At 38.1% G+C, this 19,142-nt stretch overlaps 1 protein-coding gene across 1 annotated transcript in view; it reads left to right on the plus strand.

Annotated features, from left to right (window-relative positions):
• ARHGAP27 (Rho GTPase activating protein 27) overlaps positions 1-19,142 on the plus strand; it is an 82,265-nt gene that overhangs the window by 59,501 nt on the left and 3,622 nt on the right. The window contains exons 4-14 of the mRNA XM_039368735.1: positions 9,633-10,055; positions 10,375-10,557; positions 11,212-11,325; positions 11,979-12,046; positions 13,156-13,243; positions 14,440-14,544; positions 15,005-15,103; positions 16,069-16,174; positions 17,802-17,918; positions 18,179-18,277; positions 18,544-18,621. Of these exons, the coding sequence (XP_039224669.1) occupies positions 9,633-10,055; positions 10,375-10,557; positions 11,212-11,325; positions 11,979-12,046; positions 13,156-13,243; positions 14,440-14,544; positions 15,005-15,103; positions 16,069-16,174; positions 17,802-17,918; positions 18,179-18,277; positions 18,544-18,621 (1,480 nt within the window). The remainder of the gene's footprint in view (positions 1-9,632; positions 10,056-10,374; positions 10,558-11,211; positions 11,326-11,978; positions 12,047-13,155; positions 13,244-14,439; positions 14,545-15,004; positions 15,104-16,068; positions 16,175-17,801; positions 17,919-18,178; positions 18,278-18,543; positions 18,622-19,142) is intronic.

The raw sequence follows: 19,142 nt of genomic DNA on the forward strand, positions 1-19,142 counted from the left end.
AACCACTGTTCTAAGTAGTAAAAAACCATCCTTAACGTCTGTCCATAAGCCTCAGTTTGACATACCACCAAAAAATACTGATGAATCACAGAAAGAATTCTCTCCATGTTGAAATTAACAAGAAACAATTGCCTTAGCTGTGATGAGAGTAAAAATAACACAAAGAAGATAAAAGAACAATTTTCTAATTTAAATCTAAAAACTCAGAAAATAACCACAGAGAAGAACTAGCAACCCAGAAAATAGAAGGAAAACCAGAGAAAGCTGACCCAAATAGAGAGGATTTAAAGGAAAAAATTAATAGCCAGACTCAGACAAATGAAGAATTAGAAGACATAACAATAATATTGGAAATGGAAAAGACATTTCATCAACCAAGATTTTAGAGCAGGGCTTTTCAACCTTTTCACCTATTGTACCACTTTTTAGGATATGGCAATATCCAAGGACCACCAGTCGCCTAGCAAGGTGTCAAAAACATGATGACAAAAAAAAGGAAAAAAGTGATAAAGTACAGATAGTCCTTGACTTACAACAGTTTGCTTAGTGACTGTTCGAAGTTATGTTGTTTTTGTTAATTGTGAAGTCGTGTCCGACCCATCGCGACCCCATGGACAATGTTCCTCCAGGTCTTCCTGTCCTCTACCATCTTCTGGAGTCCATTTAAGTTCACACCTACTGCTTCAGTGACTCCATCCAGCCATCTCATTCTCTGTCATCCCCTTCTTCTATTGCCCTCAATCTTTCCCAGCATTAGGCCCTTCTCCGACCCACAGGTTGGGAACCACTGATGTAGAACTATACACTTAGTAGATACATATGCAAGATAGAGCAATACACATTCAATTGCAGCATTAAAATTGAGTTAAGATCATTTGAAAGGGATAACTGAAGTTCAGAGTTAAAAAGCAGAATCCAGAGAAGATACCTGTGTCCAACTTTTATTTTGGATTTCAAACTTTTTCTTTGCTATAGATCTACAATAAGCTTAATGTATAACTAATATTTACTGGAGTTTGTCAGTAAGTTAGTTGATTAGTTAATAGTCAAATTATTAAAGACAGCAGGTGAGAAAACATTGCATCTTTGGCAAAAAAAAAAAAAATACGCATTCATTGCTAAGTTCCACACACCTAAATACTGTTAAAAGATGCAAGTACAAAGATGAGAACAGAGGGGTTGGATGGAAAATACTCCAAAATTATAGAATGTTAACTATCAGCTTAAAGATCATCCGAGGCAAGGACAATTGTCATGGTGAAAATAAGGGAAGCTGGAATATATAAGCTGTTCTTTAAATACTATACTCTACTTTTGAAATGTTAGAAGGATACAAGTAAAAACGTAATGAGTCATCAAAAGGAACAGTGACAGATTTGAGGAGTACATTGCTGGTTTGATTTACTTTTTTAAAAAATATTTTATTAATTTTCTATTTTTTACAAACAAGTGTTTAATAGACAAGGTGTTGACTGGGTCCATTAGTAATTCCGTGGTACAAATAATAATAATAATAATAATAATAATAATAATAATGATGATGATGATGATGATGATGATGGAAGGGACCTTGGAGGTCATCGAGTCCAACCCCTCTGCTCAGGCAGGAACCCTATGCCATTTTAGACAAATGGCTGTCCAGTCTCTTCTTAAAAACTTTCAGTGTTGGAGCATTCACCACTTCTGGAGGCAGGTTGTTCCATTGGTTAATTGTTCTAACTGTCAGGAAGTTTCTCCTTAGTTCTAAGTTGCTTCTCTCCTTGATCAGTTTCCATCTGTTGCTTCTTGTCCTGCCTTCAGGTGCCTTGGAGAATAGCTTGACTCCCTCTTCTTTGTGGCAACCCCTGAGACATTAGAACACTGCTATCATGTCCCCCCTCGTCCTTCTCTTCGTTAAACTAGACATACCCAATTCCAGCAACCGTTCCTTATATGTTTTAGCCTCCAGTCCCCTAATCATCTTTGTTGATCTTCTCTGTACTCTTTCTAGAGTCTCAACATCTTTTTTAAATTGTGGTGACCAAAACTGGATGCAGTATTCCAAGTGTGGCCTTACCAAGGCATTGTAAAGTGGTATTAATACTTCACGTGATCTTGAGTCTATCCCTCTGTTAATGCAGCTCAGCACTGTGTTGGCTTTTTTGGCAGCTGCAACACACTGCTGGCTCATATTTAAGTGATTGTCTACTAGGACTCTGATATCCCTCTCACAATTACTACTATTGAGCAAGGTACCCCTATACTATACCTGTACATTTGGTTTTCTTGCCTAAATGTAGAACCTTACCTTTTTCACCATTGAATTTCATTTTGTTAGATAGCACCCAGTGTTCACGTCTGTCCAAGTCCTCCTGTATCTTAAGCCTGTCTTCTGGAGTGTTGGCTAACTGAATCCAATATTACACCATCCAATACATCCTCTCTTCTTCTGGTAATAAACATTTTTCCACATTAAGCAAATACAGTTCTTATTGTTGTTAATAAATATATAGTTGAATATCAGCATTTATTACAGTTTTCTAATAGCATCAATGATATCAGTTTAAAATATCATTTCTAACCAAAACATATCTTACTTGCATTTGCACTCAATATCCATTTATTCAGTCAATATCCTATTTTCTTTTTTTTCAGTTTTAATTTCCCATCCATATTCAAAATATCCCAATCATTTATAATTTCAAAATAAGTTATATTTGGGTAACCAAAAACCTTCCTTATTCAAACTTCTTAGCATTTTCTTGTTTTCCTTTTCATGCCAAAATATGATATTCTGATTACCAATCTTATCTATCTAGTTATAATAATACTTCTGTTTCTAGCGATCTATTCTTAACCATATTCAAACATCTAATTAATAATACAATATCCTGTCTAATAGCAAAGCTTCTGTTTTCTTCAGTCTTACTCTAGCTTTCTTCCTTTGCCAACTAACTTTCCAAGACAGTGCATTTGGATCATCAAATAATTTTTCCTCTATTTTTCTGTGTATTATTTGGAGCAAAAGAAACAATTTAGTTGAAATATTTTTGGAAGAGCTAGCCCATTGATATTTATTAAACAGCCTCCCTCCTTCTCCAATTCCCAACAGTTCTGGTAACAGCTTTATCTTCCATTTCATCGGCTTTCCTTCCTTATCCTCCAGTATGCTCTAGAACAGGACTTTTCAACCAGTGGTACAGGTACCACCTGTGGTACATTGGCACCTGGGAGGTAGTACACAACCATCCTAAAGTGGCAGTAGGGGAGGGGAATGAGCTGAACCAGTGGCACCGCACAGGCCTGAGCAAGAGATGACTGGAGCTGTCAGGGCTCAGCAGAAGTCCCAGGGTCAGTGCAGCTTTCCAGCTGATCGGCGCTTCTTCAGGGCTGTTAGGGCTCAGTGGAAGTGCCAGGATCAGCGCCAGGCTCCAGTTGGAGCTCGGTGCTGATCCTGGTGCTTCTGCTGAGCCCTGAAGAAGCACCAATCAGCTGGAATGTTGCAGCATCTCCAGGGTCTTGTGATTTACATTCAGAAGCCTGGCAACTGATTCATATTTATGACGGTCACAGTGTCCCAGGGTCATGTGAAGGGACCAAAACCTGCTGCAACCATCCAGTAGACGGGGGGAATAAAAACCAAACACCACACCACCCTACTCCCTCTGCCAATCCTCAACAGAAATGCTCACAACAACGAAAACCTCTGACAGGAGGAAGAGCGCCGCTGCGTGGGCAGGCAGGTGTCTTGCTCGGCTGTGGCTTGTGGGACATTTTTTTCAGTGCCATTATAACTTCGACCCCTTTATGGATTACTGCCTTGTCATGGTGAAGGGGCTTGTGTAACTCAATGAAGCTATAAGCTATGCCGTGCAGGGCCACCCAAGATGGACAGGTCATAGCAGAGAGTTCTGACAAAATGTGATCCACTGGAGAAGGAAATGGCAAACCACTCCAGTATCTTTGCTATGAAAACCCCATGGACAGTACTAAAAGGCAAAAAGATATGATGCTGGAAGATGAGCCCCTCAAGTTGGAAGGTATCCAATATGCTACTGGGGAAGAGCAGAGGGCTAGTACTAGTAGTGCCAGAAAGAATTAAGTGACTGGGCCAAAGCCGAAAGGATGCTCAGCTGTGGATATATCTGGTGGTGAAAGGAAAGTCCGATGCTGTAAAGTTTTTTTCTCCATAGGAACCTGGAATGTAAGATCCATGAATCAAGGCAAGCTAGACATAGTCAAAAAAGAGATGACAAAACTGAACATCGACATCTTAGGAATCAGCGAACTAAAATGGACAGGAATGGGTGAATTTAACTCAGATGACCATCAGGTATACTACTGTGGGCAAGAATCCCTCAGAAGAAATGGAGTAGCCTTCATAGTCAATAAAAGAATAGGAAAAGCAATACTGGGATACAATCCTCAAAATGACAGAATGATCTCAATTCGAATCCAAGGCAAACCATTCAATATCACAGTAGTCCAAATCTATGCCCCAACCACTGGTGCTGAAGAGGATGAAATTGACTGGTTCTATGAAGCCCTACAGCACCTTATAGAATTAACACCAAAAAATGATGTCCTTATCATCATGGGGGATTGGAATGCTAAGGTAGGAAGCCAAAAGATAACCGGAATAACAGGCAAGTTTGGCCTTGGAGTACAAAATGAAGCAGGGCACAGGCTAATAGAATTTTGTCAAGAGAATATGATGGTCATAACAAACACTCTTTTCCAACAACCCAAGAGACGGCTCTACACATGGACATCACCAGAAGGTCAACATAGAAATCAGATTGACTATGTGCTCTGCAGCCAAAGATGGAGAAGCTGTATACAGTCAGTAAAAACAAGACCAGGAGCTGACTGTGACTCAGATCATGAGCTTCTCGTTGCAAAATTTAGACTTAAATTGAAAAAAGTAGGGAAAAGCACTAGGCCACTCAGGTATGAACTAAATCATATTCCTGATGAATATACAGTAGAGGTGACAAATAGATTTAAGGAATTAGATCTGATAGACAGAGTGCCTGAAGAACTATGGATGGAAGTTCGCAACATTGTACAAGAGGTAGCAACTAAAACCATCCCAAAGAAAAAGAAATGCAAGAAAGCAAAATGGCTGTCTGAGGAAGCTTTGCAAATAGCTGAGGAAAGAAGGGAAGCAAAAGGCAAAGGAGAAAGAGAAAGATACACCCAATAGAATGCAGAATTCCAGAGAATAGCTAGAAGAGATAAGAATGCCTTCTTAAATGAACAGTGCAAGAAATAGAAGAAAACAACAGAACAGGGAGGACCAGAGATCTCTTCAAGAAAATTGGAGATATGAAGGGAACGTTTCATGCAAAGATGGGCATAATAAAGGACCAAAACGGCAGGGACCTAACAGAGGCAGAAGAGATTAAGAAGAGATGGCAAAACTACACAGAAGAACTATACAAGAATAAGCTTAATGTCCCAGATAACCACAATGAGATGGTCACTGACTTCGAACCAGACATCCTAGAATGTGAAGTGAAATGGGCCTTAGAAAATCTGAGCAACAACAAAGCTAGTGGAGGTGACAGTATTCCAGCTGAGCTATTCAAAATCTTAAAAGACGATGCAGTAAAAGTGCTACACTCAATTTGCCAGCAAATTTGGAAAACTCAACAGTGGCCACAGGATTGGAAAAGGTCAGTTTACATTCCAATTCCAAAGAAAGGCAATGCCAAAGAATGTTCAAACTATCGCACCATTGCATTCATTTCACATGCTAGCAAAGTTATGCTTAAAATCCTACAAGCTAGACTCCAGCAGTATGTGGATCGAGAACTACTAGAAGTACAGGCAGGATTTCGAAGAGCCAGAGGAACTAGAGATCAAATTGCCAACATATGCTGGATCATGGAGAAAGCTAGGGAGTTCCAGAAAAACATCTATTTCTGCTTCATTGACTATGCTAAAGCCTTTGATTGTGTGGATCACAACAAATTGTGGCAAGTTCTTAAAGAGAAGGGAATACCAGACCATCTTATTTGTCTCTTGAGAAACCTATATGCGGGTCAAGAAGCAACAGTGAGAACTGGACACGGAACCACTGATTGGTTCAAAATTGGAAAAGGACTCCGGCAAGGCTGTATACTGTCCCCCTGCCTATTTAACTTATATGCAGAGCCCATCATGAGAAAGGTAGGGCTAGATGAAACAAAAGTTGGAATTAAGATTGCTGGGAGAAATATCAACAACCTAAGATATGCAGATGATACCATTCTAATGGCAGAAAGTGAAGAGGAACTAAAGAGCCTCTTGATGCGGGTGAAGAAGGAGAGTGCAAAAGTTGGCTTGAAACTCAACATTAAGAAAACCAAAATCATGGCATCCGGCCCTCTCAATTCCTGGCAAATAGATGGGGAAGAAATGGAGGTATTGACAGATTTTATTTTTCTGGGCTCCAAGATCACCTCAGATGGGGACTGCAGCCAAGAAATTAAAAGACGCTTGCTCCTGGGGAGGAAAGCTATGGCAAATCTAGACAGCATACTAAAAAGCAGAGACATCACCCTGCCAACAAAGTGCGTATAGTCCAGGCCATGGTTTTCCCAGTTGCAATGTATGGCTGTGAAAGTTGGACCATAAGAAAGGCTGAGCACCAAAGAATTGAGGCCTTTGAACTATGGTGCTGGAGAATACTCCTGCGAGTCCCTTGGACTGCAAGGCGTTCAAACCGGTCAGTCCTAGAAGAGATCAACCCCGACTGCTCTTTAGAAGGCCAGATCCTGAAGTTGAGACTCAAGTCCTTTGGCCACCTAAGGAGAAGGAAGGACTCACTGGAGAAGGGCCTAATGCTGGGAAAGATTGAGGGCAATAGAAGAAGGGGACGACAGAGAATGAGATGTCTGGATGGAGTCACTGAAGCAGTAGGTGTGAACTTAAATGGACTCCAGAAGATGGTAGAGGACAGGAAGACTTGGAGGAATGTTGTCCATGGGGTCGCGATGGGTCGGACACGACTTCACAATTAACAAAAACAACATAACTTCGAACAGTCACTAAGCAAACTGTTGTAAGTCAAGGACTATCTGTACTTTATCACTTTTTTCCTTTTTTTTGTCATCATGTTTTTGACACCTTGCTAGGCGACTGGTGGTCCTTGGATATTGCCATATCCTAAAAAGTGGTACAATAGGTGAAAAGGTTGAAAAGCCCTGCTCTAAAATCTTGGTTGATGAAATGTCTTTTCCATTTCCAATATTATTGTTATGTCTTCTAATTCTTCATTTGTCTGAGTCTGGCTATTAATTTTTTCCTTTAAATCCTCTCTATTTGGGTCAGCTTTCTCTGGTTTTCCTTCTATTTTCTGGGTTGCTAGTTCTTCTCTGTGGTTATTTTCTGAGTTTTTAGATTTAAATTAGAAAATTGTTCTTTTATCTTCTTTGTGTTATTTTTACTCTCATCACAGCTAAGGCAATTGTTTCTTGTATTAATTTCAACATGGAGAGAATTTCTTTCTGTGATTCATCAGTATTTTCTTGGTGGTATGTCAAACTGAGGCTTATGGAGACAGACGTTAAGGATGGTTTTTTACTACTTAGAACAGTGGTTCTCAACCTGTGGGTCGGGACCCCATTTGGGGTCGAACGACCATTTCACGGGGGTTGCCAAACAACGCAGTGCGTCATTTCCTCCCCCCCTTTCCTTAGCTGTGCTACTCGCTTTTATTCTATTGGCTTTTGAAAGCCAATAGAATAGACTCTCTTGAATAGAATCTAATTCTATTGGCTTTCAAAAGCCAATAGGAATTGTCCAGGCTATCTCTGCCCTGCTGAGCCCGCCAAAAGTCCTGTTCTGCAAACGGTGCTGCACCAGTTGAATAGTCCTCGACTTACAACCGGTTGAGTAGTCCTTGACTTATGACCGGTTGGGGGTCGCGGCATTAAAAAGGTTGAGAACCACTGACTTAGAACTAAATATGGAACATCCATTTTTTTTTTTTTTTGTAAATGGCCTTTATAAAAATCTATTTGAGAATTTAGAAAGTTTCAGTTAATTATTATTGGAGCTCCAGATTATCCAACCAATTTATCAATCCTTTCTTAAACCTCCCCTAAGCAAATATAAATAAAATTCAAATTTTTCTGTCCAATGAGAAATATATCCTTTCTGTCCAGGGAGAAGAAAGAACTATTAAAAGTTGTTTCTCAATCAAGATTTATAATCCAAAATGTTCCATCATATCAGGCAATAGTGTATATTTCTTCTAAAGGAAAATAGTTCCACAATACAGTTCTGAAGGTTAGTATTTGTGTTCATAGTTCAGACAGGCCAATTTTATAGTAGTTTATCATCTCTGCCACACAGATAAACAGCCCCCAGGTCTGTTCTCTTTTCTCAGCTGCAATCTTCAAAAGTGAAAGCTTCCAAGGCCAGCCAAAGTCTTATCTAATTCTTGGCTTCTAGAAGGTTTCCTTTAGGCATAATAAGTTGCAGTGCCATAATTCAGCACGAGATGTCATTAACACTGTTTTTTAGTTTTTAAATCCAAAACTTGTATTGTAAACTTTGCAAGTCTCTTTTCTTAAAAAAAGAAAACAAAAAAGGTCTTAAAAGCACTTTTAGTCCCCAAATTTCCAAGCCATATATATATATATATATATATATATATATATATATATATATATATATATATATATATATATATATATATATATATATATTAATTCCAAATTAGTCTTGTAGTTTTCTCCATTTTTCCCAAGTAATTAAATCGCTGCTTTCTTTTCCTGAGAGAATGGGGCAGAAATTCTCGTTCTCTCTCTCATCGGGGGAGTGCTTTTGGCAGTTTTTCAGGAAGAGGTCTTGAATCATAAAGAGAGGATCAGGTCTCACCCAGTTTCATCCATGTTGCTGTAATGTTGCTTGTTGGTGCTCATGGTGCTTATTGTCTTCTGTTGTCAGCCACTTTTAACTGGCTACATGAATGTAGCCAGTCTTTCCTCTGCTGGTTTGGAGGGCTTCCTTAGATCAAATAGAAGGGCTGCCACCCTTCTGCAATCAACGAGGGTCCCCTCCCTGCTTGTTACCTCTATGGGGTAACTTTTGACCCTCTCCAGGGTCTCCAGTGGGGCAAAATCGATCGCGAAAGACGGAACCCAGTCTTCCTGTGTCTGCCTCACCGCGACATCAAAACTGGAAGCCTAATTTGATTTACTTTTGAGTGAAACAGCAAAACATTGGAGTGGATGTGTTTAATAAATTGTTTGCTTATTAATATAAAAAAGTCAGGCCATTGCAAGCAAGCAGCATTACATCTCAAAATAATTGTAGTCATGGTATTTCTGCCAAGATTATTTTCCACATTTAATGCACAAAGAGTCTTGAAGATTTCTTTAATTTGTACAAATGTCTTTTGAAGCAGAAATATTGAGTATGGAATAATTAAATTTTTGTATCTTTCCTTAAATTGTATGTTATCTGATTTCTTTTGTTGTTTGTTATATTGGGTTTTTTAAAAAATGGACTTTATTAGACTATTGCTAATTATTAATTGTTTAAGTGTGATTTCATAATCCTGGCTCCTTAGGAATTATAGAAGCCATTCAGAGAGCTGGTTAAGGGACAGGTTTCATACAAAGATGTGGTTGGATTACTTTTCTTTATTGTTTTCATAGTTGCTTGAAGATGTGGCCACAGATCCAGTATATGTGAACATACAAGAACTTCAGTTGGAGCACAGTACTACTACTGCCAATGATTCCCACTCCCCGTTCCAGCTGTGCCTCAGCAACCCCTTGAACAACTGGGAAATTCACACCGACACCAAAAGTGGTCATTTCTTCTATTACAATTCTGTGTCTGGTCAAACAACTTGGGAGTCTCCCTTTGAGGCTTCCTTGAATAGTGTGAGTCTTTCCCACTCTCACTCTCCCAGCCCTGTCTCATCTGCTGAGTGGAACCAGTATGTAGATGAGGCCAGTGGGCAAATATTTTTCTATAACGCAGCAACAGGTGAGACTTCGTGGGAGGCACCAAAAGAAATTCTCAATCCTCCAGAGATGCGGCCTGCACTTACTAGGAGATCTCCGGATCAGAGGGTAAGTGGATGGGAAGAGAGGTCTCTTAAAAACATCAAATACAAAGAAAAATGATAAAGTAATAAAGTAAAATAAAGTAAAATATATTGTGGTGGGGATCAGGCCCATAACTCATAATTATAATTGGGCTAATACCTGGAGAAGAAGCAGATCTTCAGGGCCTTTTTAGAGCCCAGCAAAGCTGGATTTTGGGGTGAAGAAGTTGTTCCACAATTCTCAAGCCTTAGGGAAAGAAACCTCTAAGCCAGAATCCCTTCAACTGTTTGGAGAGGAAGAAAAATTGTTTGTGTATTGATCTTTTTTCTTAAATTTTTTTCAGCCACCAACTCCAGAAACTGACTACCCAAAACTTTCTCCTCAAGAATTTGAACTCTCTCCAGAGGAAGATTATTCTCCAGATGGATCCTACAAGCAATTTGACTATACTGGTATTCCTTCGTCAGACCAGTGTTGTGCCTCCCCTGGCACCCCAGAAACATCAATGTTTGATGTCCCAGAGATGGTAAGAATATCTTGGAAAGACTGGGAGCAGGGGCACAGAGGGAGATCCAAGGAGAAATTTCCAGACCATGAGAACTATTAAGTAATGGACTGGCCTATTCCTGGTATTGGGGATGCTCCATCTCTAGAGATTTTCAAACAAAAGTTGGGAGCCCAGTTGGGCAGGTCTGAGGATAACTGCCTTGGGCAAAAAGTTGGATTAGAAAACCTCCAAGGTTGTTCCAATCCTATGACTCTGTGAGTACAAGATTACTTTTACAATGAGGCTGAGACATTCAAATGGTAGAATCAGGGCTCTTTAAATTAAAACATTAAAAATTTAATCACATAGAACAAAGGATTTACTCTATAATGTATTCCCAGCCATCATAATTTCTTCAGAAACCCATGGTTAAGCAAACCACCATTTGCCTCTAGGATCCCAGTCACTGAATGAGATGGACACAGTAAAAATGCCAATCTGTAAAACAGATTCTAAAGTTTAAGCAATTGGCATACAGATTCATCTGCTGAAAGTAAAAGGAGGTAAAATGGGTTACTTATTGATAGATGTAAATACAAACTTGAGTGTTGCAATACAGTAGATCACAATCCTGGAGAATTGTTGTATGCATGCCTGTATGTTGTTTACTGCTGCTAAAATTATTATACTTAGATGACCACTTCTGGCGATCGCCAGAGTACCAGTAGTGGATCTAGTCGTGGCAGCAGTCCTTTTGCAAGTTGGTCCCCCAACCAGTCAGTTCATCCTGGGTCAAAAGATGAGCAGGTATGGAAGAAAGGGTCTCTGCTTGCTGATGGCAGACCTAAAGAGGGGTTTTGATAAATAAATTAAAGGGAGAAGCCAACTAGTATCCTGATCCTTTGCATAGTTTAAACCAGGAGGACCTTTTGGAAAGAGGGAGGGAATGATGAGAATAGGATGGCCAAACAAGCTACCACTTTCAAACAGCCAGGTAAAGCCTGCAATGATAATTTCCACATTGTCCATTTCCTGATCTTATTTTCTTAAATTGTAACTGAGAGACCAAGCCTCACAGCAGTAGAAGAAACTCTAGAATTATTTTCTCTCTAAGGAAGGTGAAAAGGGGCTCCGGTTTTAATCAGTTTGATAATGAAAATATAAAATGTCTACTGACTAGGCTCCCACTTTTTAGCATCTTTCCTGTACTCAGGATTAAATTAGGCAATATCTGAAGGGTTGTATTATCTTGATTCCCAAATTTATGTCTTAAACTTACAGTGGCCTTAAGCCAAATGATGACAACCATGCTTGGGAAGTGAGGGGAGCCTACCCTTCCTCCCAGTGACTTTGGATTTGTTTAAAAGCAATCCTCAATGACATGAAGTTGATGATGACGGGGTTTTCCCCAGCAACCTGTACAAGATTAAATCACCATTTCTTTTTCTCCATCTCCCCAGCTGAGATCTCTTGAGAAAGCTGGGATGCTCTATCGGACAAGAACTGCTGATAAAGGGAAACGTCTGAGGTAAGAGGGGGATGTTTTGTATATTTTGTGGACTTATTTCAGTTTTTCTGATGTAGGGAGAGGCAAGAAGGAAGTTTGGAATAGTACTTTTTTTCTTGCTTGGAATTGGAGTTACTCTATTAAAAATATGGGGTTTTTCCCCCTAGAATAATAAGCACTTGCAGTTGTGGAATAGATCAACTGATGTTGCCTTCTAATGTCCTGCTTCTTCCTTGTTCAGTCATTCAAGGCACAAGATAAAATCTCTTCTCTGGTCAATAGCAGCCTAGATATCAGAGACTTCTTAGGCATTTTAATTCCTTGCCTCCAGACTGGCATAGGTCTTTAGCCACTGATGGAAATGAAACCATATTCCTGAGCCACAATCCTCCTTAAACATATAAGTGTTACCATTGAAAGGAAGAGCAAGGCTCTAACCAAAATTGTGTAATGAGCATTATAATTCTGTAAGACTATTTGAAAATGCTGGTTCAGGCAAGGTAGAGTATCATTTGAGAGACTTAAGCATATTTGTGGAGGGACTGCATCACTAATAAGTTCACTAACAAATTGTTACTAATTAAGTAAAAGTAAGCAAGGTTGAATTTAAATAAAGTAAGTAATCAGTAAAATTAGAAGCTTCTTTAAGCCATATTGAAGGGGAGGGTATTTGCCAATTGCCAATTGCCTTTCGCATTTTTGCAGGAACTAAATGGGTTTACATTACAGTGAATAAAGGCACTCATTGCAGAACAGTTACCTGCTTATCAGTATTCTGCCCACTCCTTTTTGATTTACTTGTGAGCAATTTGGAACTGAATTATTGGCCTCCTGATTGTGTCTCTCTCTCTCATTCTTCAGCTATACAGTATATTATCTGTACTGCGTACTATTTTGAATCCGTTCTCTCATCATGACTGAGTTGATCATTCATAGAGACATATTCCTTTTGTGTGTTGATTATTAAGAGCAATGTGTGTTGAAAAATGATAAGGGAGAATATTGATGTCTATGTTTGGATAGTTATACTATTTTTTCCCAAACTGAAATCTCTCCCTTACTCTTCAGTTTATGCCTACCCAGTTAATGTTATTCTGTAAATGATGTGTCCTTTCTTTACCTTCTTTTAGGAAGAACTGGACCTGTGTATGGACGGTCTTGGAAGGCGGTGCCTTAATATTTTTCAAGGACTCCAAGCATTCAGCTTCCAGTGGCGTAGTGAGTCTTCAGCTTTAGCTTCCTGTTCTGAGAGAATAGTTGATATTCCAACAGAATAGAGTTGGAGAAGAAATTCAAATGTATAAATACAGTTAATTTAAAAATCATCTTCCTTTATATGAATCTGTTAAATTCTTAAGGTATCTTTAGAAGTCTTCTCATCTCAAGGTTGCGTTTGGTTAGCAAAAATCCATTTGCAGACTTTGAAATACGTGTTTCCCTATGCGTGTGAATAAAATTTCTGTTTGGCTCTTATAATTTTTACAAATTATTATTTTTAATATATATATGTCTGCTCAGAAAAAACATCTGTAACTATGTTAATAATATGGTACAGCATTAAAAGTAAAGCAAAATTAGTATGAGGAAGACTTGGACAATTACATTCTATATAAAATAACTTTAAAAAAAATACCAAATTGCTTTGGAGTTCTCTTTCTTGCCTCTTTATTGGATAAAACTTAATTAGATATGATAAATTCCATATAAGTCATCCTTATATGGAATTGCAGAAGAAATCTTTTCTTCATTTTGCCCCTGTCCCTTATTTTATGCATTTGGTTCATTGTTTTTTCTCTTTTTTGGAAGCCCTGCAAGTTGTTACTGCAGTATGCTCTGCTACTTATTTGCTAAACTTTATTTGAATTTTTAAATTATGTCTCTTTTTGTCTTTAAGTCTGTTCCTTGCATCTTTAAGCACTTTGTTGGAACAATAGGATAAATGTTTTTCATAAACTATGCCAAAAAAGGTTACTGACTCCTCTCTTATAAAATTAATAGGTTAGTTGGAATGCAATTTTTCCTTATCATTCCCAGCCTTGCCATTGGTAATGTTAGCTGTGTGATGAAGTATTAGTTTAACATTTATGGAGGACACAATGATGGAGATAGTTGCCTCTGTAGACATCTCTAAACCTTACTTTAAATTAGAAACTTTTCTGTTTTCATTTATATTCACACCAATTGATTAGGAATATGTATGCATAACTAAAATCTTACTCACACAGCATACTTTGGCCAACAATCTGGATTTCTGTGAAAGCAAGATATATTAGTCATAGCAGAATAAATGGAAATTTATATTATAATTTTTATACTGGATAGATATAATGTGATAAAGAAAGCTGGGAGATCAGTGAGTAATGGTCCAATCTGAACATTTGTGCTACTTCTACTTTTCTTCTTTGCACATTTAGAAACATCCCTCTGTGCTAAGTAGTCCAGAGTTTAGAGTGAATCTTCATGGAGCATCTCTTTCCTGGGCTCACAAAGATAGATCAAGTAGGAAGAATGTCTTGGAGGTAAGAAAAAATGGTCATTATTGCCAAGTATACCAGAGTTTAGAGAGAAGGAAAGAAATGACCCTCTTCCCTGGACTATCTCTGCTATATGTGGCAAAATTAAAAGGTATTTCTCTTATTGTCACAGTTGCTTTAGGAAATGTATCTTATGCTGTTTGGAGAAAAATGATAAGGGATAATAGGCAACCAACTCCTGAATCTATAGTTATGATGGGGGAGGGTCTCCAAAGCACCCCATCTTTTGTCAGAGCTAGCCTGCTGTTAAAGAATCAGTTTAGTTATTTCTTGATATGGATTACTATTATGTGAATGCAATGTGCTTTATTCTAAGTCACTCTAAAATAATTCTAAAAAACAATGAAGACTTGCAAGTGCAGTTTGGTAAATTAGAGCAATTTTCAATGTTTGTGGAGAACAACTTTTACCCAGGTATCACATACAAACGCTTGCTCTGTTGTAGCTGAAGACACGGGATGGCTCAGAGTATTTGATCCAACATGATTCTGAATCCATTGCCAGCATGTGGCACAATGCAATTAATAACAGAATTGGCAGACTGGTACGTCTCTTGTTACTGAATCTATGCTATCCAAAATGAACCAGGAATCTTTTTCATATACTATATAGCACAGGGTGGGAACCAACAGGACGGTATGTACAAACCATCTTCACTTAAACTCTCAAAAGCATAAAAATATAGATGCTTTGTAATGGTTCTATATTTAGCCTTTTCAGAGGTTACTCAATTACAGGAGTTCTCATCATTGGCTGTGCTAGGCATTGCTGGGAGTTGATTATCAGCAGAATCTGGAAGGATACATATTTCTTATTCCTAACATACAATATGGCAGAGTTAAAATCTCTGGGTTATTTTTTTTATGTTGTGGTTCCTGAATGTAAATAAATTTCTTGCAGATCAGGGACATGTAAGAACATCAGAAGAAGGATTTTTTTAAAAAAATGTTTCCTTATTCCAATGCGGTACAAATATTTTCTTTCTGCTAGAAAATGCTTTTTTAAAAAAAAAATAGTTAAGCATTCTGGTGGGGAAATACAGCAATTTCTGAGCTTTAAGTCCTACAAATGTAATGTTGTTTTAAAAACTTTCTTCTTCATGAGCTCAGATAAAAGAAGAAGGGATGGCAACTGGTGGAAAGTTTCCCTTTCTCTTTAGCAATGAGCAAGTTGGTATGACATAAATGTATGCAAAACTTGTCATTGAACTTAACATGCACTCAAACTTTCTTTGTGGTTTTTGCACACAAAGTGATGCTTTTTTTCTGCCATTGCTCTGCCTCATTCATGGGATTTTATAGGAGCATCCACATGACATTCATTTTCATTTGTAAACCTTCGATATTTGTTACTACTACCATTATTGTCTGTCTCCCCCAAAAAAGGAAAAACGGAGGGAAAAGTGGAATATTTATCAATTGCCAGGGGAAGTGGCAATATTAGGATTTCATAGTTCTTCTAGCTTTTTGGCAGGGATGACAATAATTGTTCTGTATTTCTTTCTTTCAGTCTATAGCTTTCCCTTTGGAAGAGGATGATGATAATTCAGCAGCTGTAAAATCCAAGGAACAAACAGGAGGGAACAAAGAGAAAGAAAGTGAAAAAAAGAATCCAGGTTTGTGCTCTGTTCATTGGCAAATGTATATGATCTGAGTTGACAACAGTGATACAATGTGTGATGAAAATGAAAATGGAAACATCACATATGTTTGCAGATTAACTAGTTCACCAATACCATGGTCATATTTATCCACAGATACATAATAGTTTTTCAGGATTAGGATTTGTTAATCCCTCTTTTACCTAAAATACTTAAAAAGGATTTAGTAACCAGGATTTTTTTTTAAGGACTTCAAGTCACCATAAAATTAAAGGTTGCTGCTGAATTAGAATTTGTTGAATTTTTTTTTCAACAGAGGACCTTTGTTTTTGTTCTGACAAACAATGTTCAGCTTTCACCAATGAAAACCCCAATGCAGGCTGTTTCTTTGTTTTGTCTTGTTTTTAAGGGATTGGATGGAGAAATGGCAAAACGCTGGCCTGTTTTGTAATATTTTTTCTTTTAACTAGGCAAATTGACAAAGATTTGAATTAAATTTCTGTTTTACGTCCAAATGACAGGAAGGACTGTTGTAAAATTTTCTTCAGTCTACAGAAGGCATGGCAACAAAAAACGAAAGCAGTTGCCATTTGCTATCATGAATGGGAAGGGAAAAAAAGTAGGAGACAGAACATCTGACTATTAGTGTGATCAAGGGGGGAAATGTTGAAATCCAGAAAGGAATTTTGTAAGCCACTTTAATTTCCAACTAGTTTATATACAGATCAGCAGCTGAAGGCTGCAGTGTGAAAAAAGCTAAGGAGGAGGCTAAACCTTTAGCACACTAAGCCACATATATTGAAAAATGGTGTGTTTCTTTACCGGTTGTGAAGGAGGTTTGCATATGAGTCAAAAAGAAACAATCCTGGAACATGAAAATTAAAATAAACACATAATAGAGCAAATTCTGTTATATTTCCAACCTATTTTCCTCTAAATGGGTGGGGATATATAGAAGGTCTGGCTCTATACCCCGGAAGGGCACAGAGTTTAAGGAAGAGAGCCTTACCAGGTTGCGAGCATTATCTTCTGGATAGTCTGGATCCCTACAAGTTTTGATGGCTCTGCTTGCTCAGGAAAGGAAGGATATTTACATAGAAGATCCTCATATTGATAAGGCTCCTGATGTTTAGGAGAAAGAGTGGCATATAACTAAAATAAATATGAACAATGGCATTTGTAGTATAATAGTAATTATAATATTTTAAAAAATAATAGTTTTCCATGCCTGACAGTAGAAACCCTTTATTTCCTTTCATATTCTCTTTCCTTTATATATTAATGTTTGAATATTTGTAAAGGTGAATTCTTCAAGTTGAGCTTCATTTCTATTGATTTCATGAATGTATTTCATGGTATTCTTGGTAGCAGTACAGAATATAAACCAGTAGAAAGACATTTGTGAATTGATTTTATTCTTTCAGCTAAAAGACTACACATCATCCCAAAAGACTTATTTTCAAAACAAGTGAACTAGTAGCATGTGTAAAAAGCCTCTAAAATAACCTTGATGGAGAAACTTATATTTTCTCTTTCTACTGTTTTTTTTCCCCTCTGAAAGATCAGGAAAAGTTTCAGCATACCTTTAAAACAATGCTCCACTCCCTATATAAGTATTCTAATGCCAGTTATCCCTTTGCAGTTTTCTGGCACTCTCACAGTTCTGACAGTGATTCCAACAAAATCCGCAATGTGCTCAGGAAATTTCTGCTGAAGCGTCCATCTCTACAGTACCTGAGAGATCGAGGCTACATTAAAGGTATATTCCCTGGAGAGAAAGAATGCTGTTTAAAAAATGATCTTGGAGTGCCACTTAGGCCCACAGTTGGCTCATCATTTGCTGCATAATTGTAGCCATTTTAAATACTATTAACATTTAAGTTATAAGGGGCTCAACCACCACTTGCCAGGGCAGTACCGCCCTCTAAGTGGAAGGAAATTAATTTATAAAATAATGTGATCCATCTTTCTTGCCTCAATTGATATGGGGATTTTTGTGTTGTTGTTGTTTAAATTCAGATCAGGTGTTTGGATGTGCTCTTCAAGTTCTTTGTGACCGTGAAAAGAGTACAGTGCCTCACTTCGTCAGGCAGTGCATTGCCACCGTGGAGAAAAGAGGTACAGAATACTCTACATTTCACCTAAACTGAAAATCTAAGCCCAAACAGTCCACATCTTCAATTCAGTGATGTGCATCCATTATGCAACTTGATCAGAATTTCCATAACATTTACATTTTGAGTCCTTCATTTTGTTTTGTGACTCATAAAAAGCTCTGTTAAGTTGTTTTTGGTACTGAAGCAAAAAAAATGAAATGTGTGAGTAAAGGCCCTTATTTCTCTTGTGGAGATACAGATAATAGCTGCAATTTTTCTGTCTCTCAGGCTTGGATATTGATGGACTTTATCGAATAAGCGGTAACCTGGCCACAATACAAAAATTGCGCTACAAAGTTGACCATGGTAAGCCACTGTGACTTGTAAATGGGATTGCTTAGTGAGGCATAATGTCCATTGCCTGTAGAAGATCCCAGGTTTGTTCATGTCTGTAAATAATTTTGAGATGTATATGAGGCTTCCTGAAACCTGGACACTGTCCAGGAATGTTGGTATCAACATCTTTGTCAAAATACCTAATAGAATATCATGCATGATATTCTAGCATGAAAGAAATGTTTCCCATCCTACTGTCCAGAACCCACATGGACATACTAGGATGCATGGAGAAGCAGTCAAGGAGTCGGGAATCAACCTAGTTGACTGAGCTTCTCTCTTGGAGCCACTTTCCCATGTTATGGCACACACTAGATAAAGCAAGGTAAGGAATATTTAGCTCAGTGTTTTTGAAACATAGCAACTTTGAGATGTGTAGACTTCAATTGCCAGAATTCCATAGCCATGGAAACTAAGTGCACTCTGCACTCACCTTTTCTTCTTCAGCATGGTTCTGGAGCAAATATTACTGTATTGTTCTCTGGTCCAAG

The sequence above is a fragment of the Crotalus tigris genome, unplaced genomic scaffold (assembly GCF_016545835.1).
Source record: "Crotalus tigris isolate CLP2741 ecotype Arizona unplaced genomic scaffold, ASM1654583v1 scf7180000020929.304458, whole genome shotgun sequence".
NCBI lineage: Eukaryota > Metazoa > Chordata > Lepidosauria > Squamata > Viperidae > Crotalus > Crotalus tigris.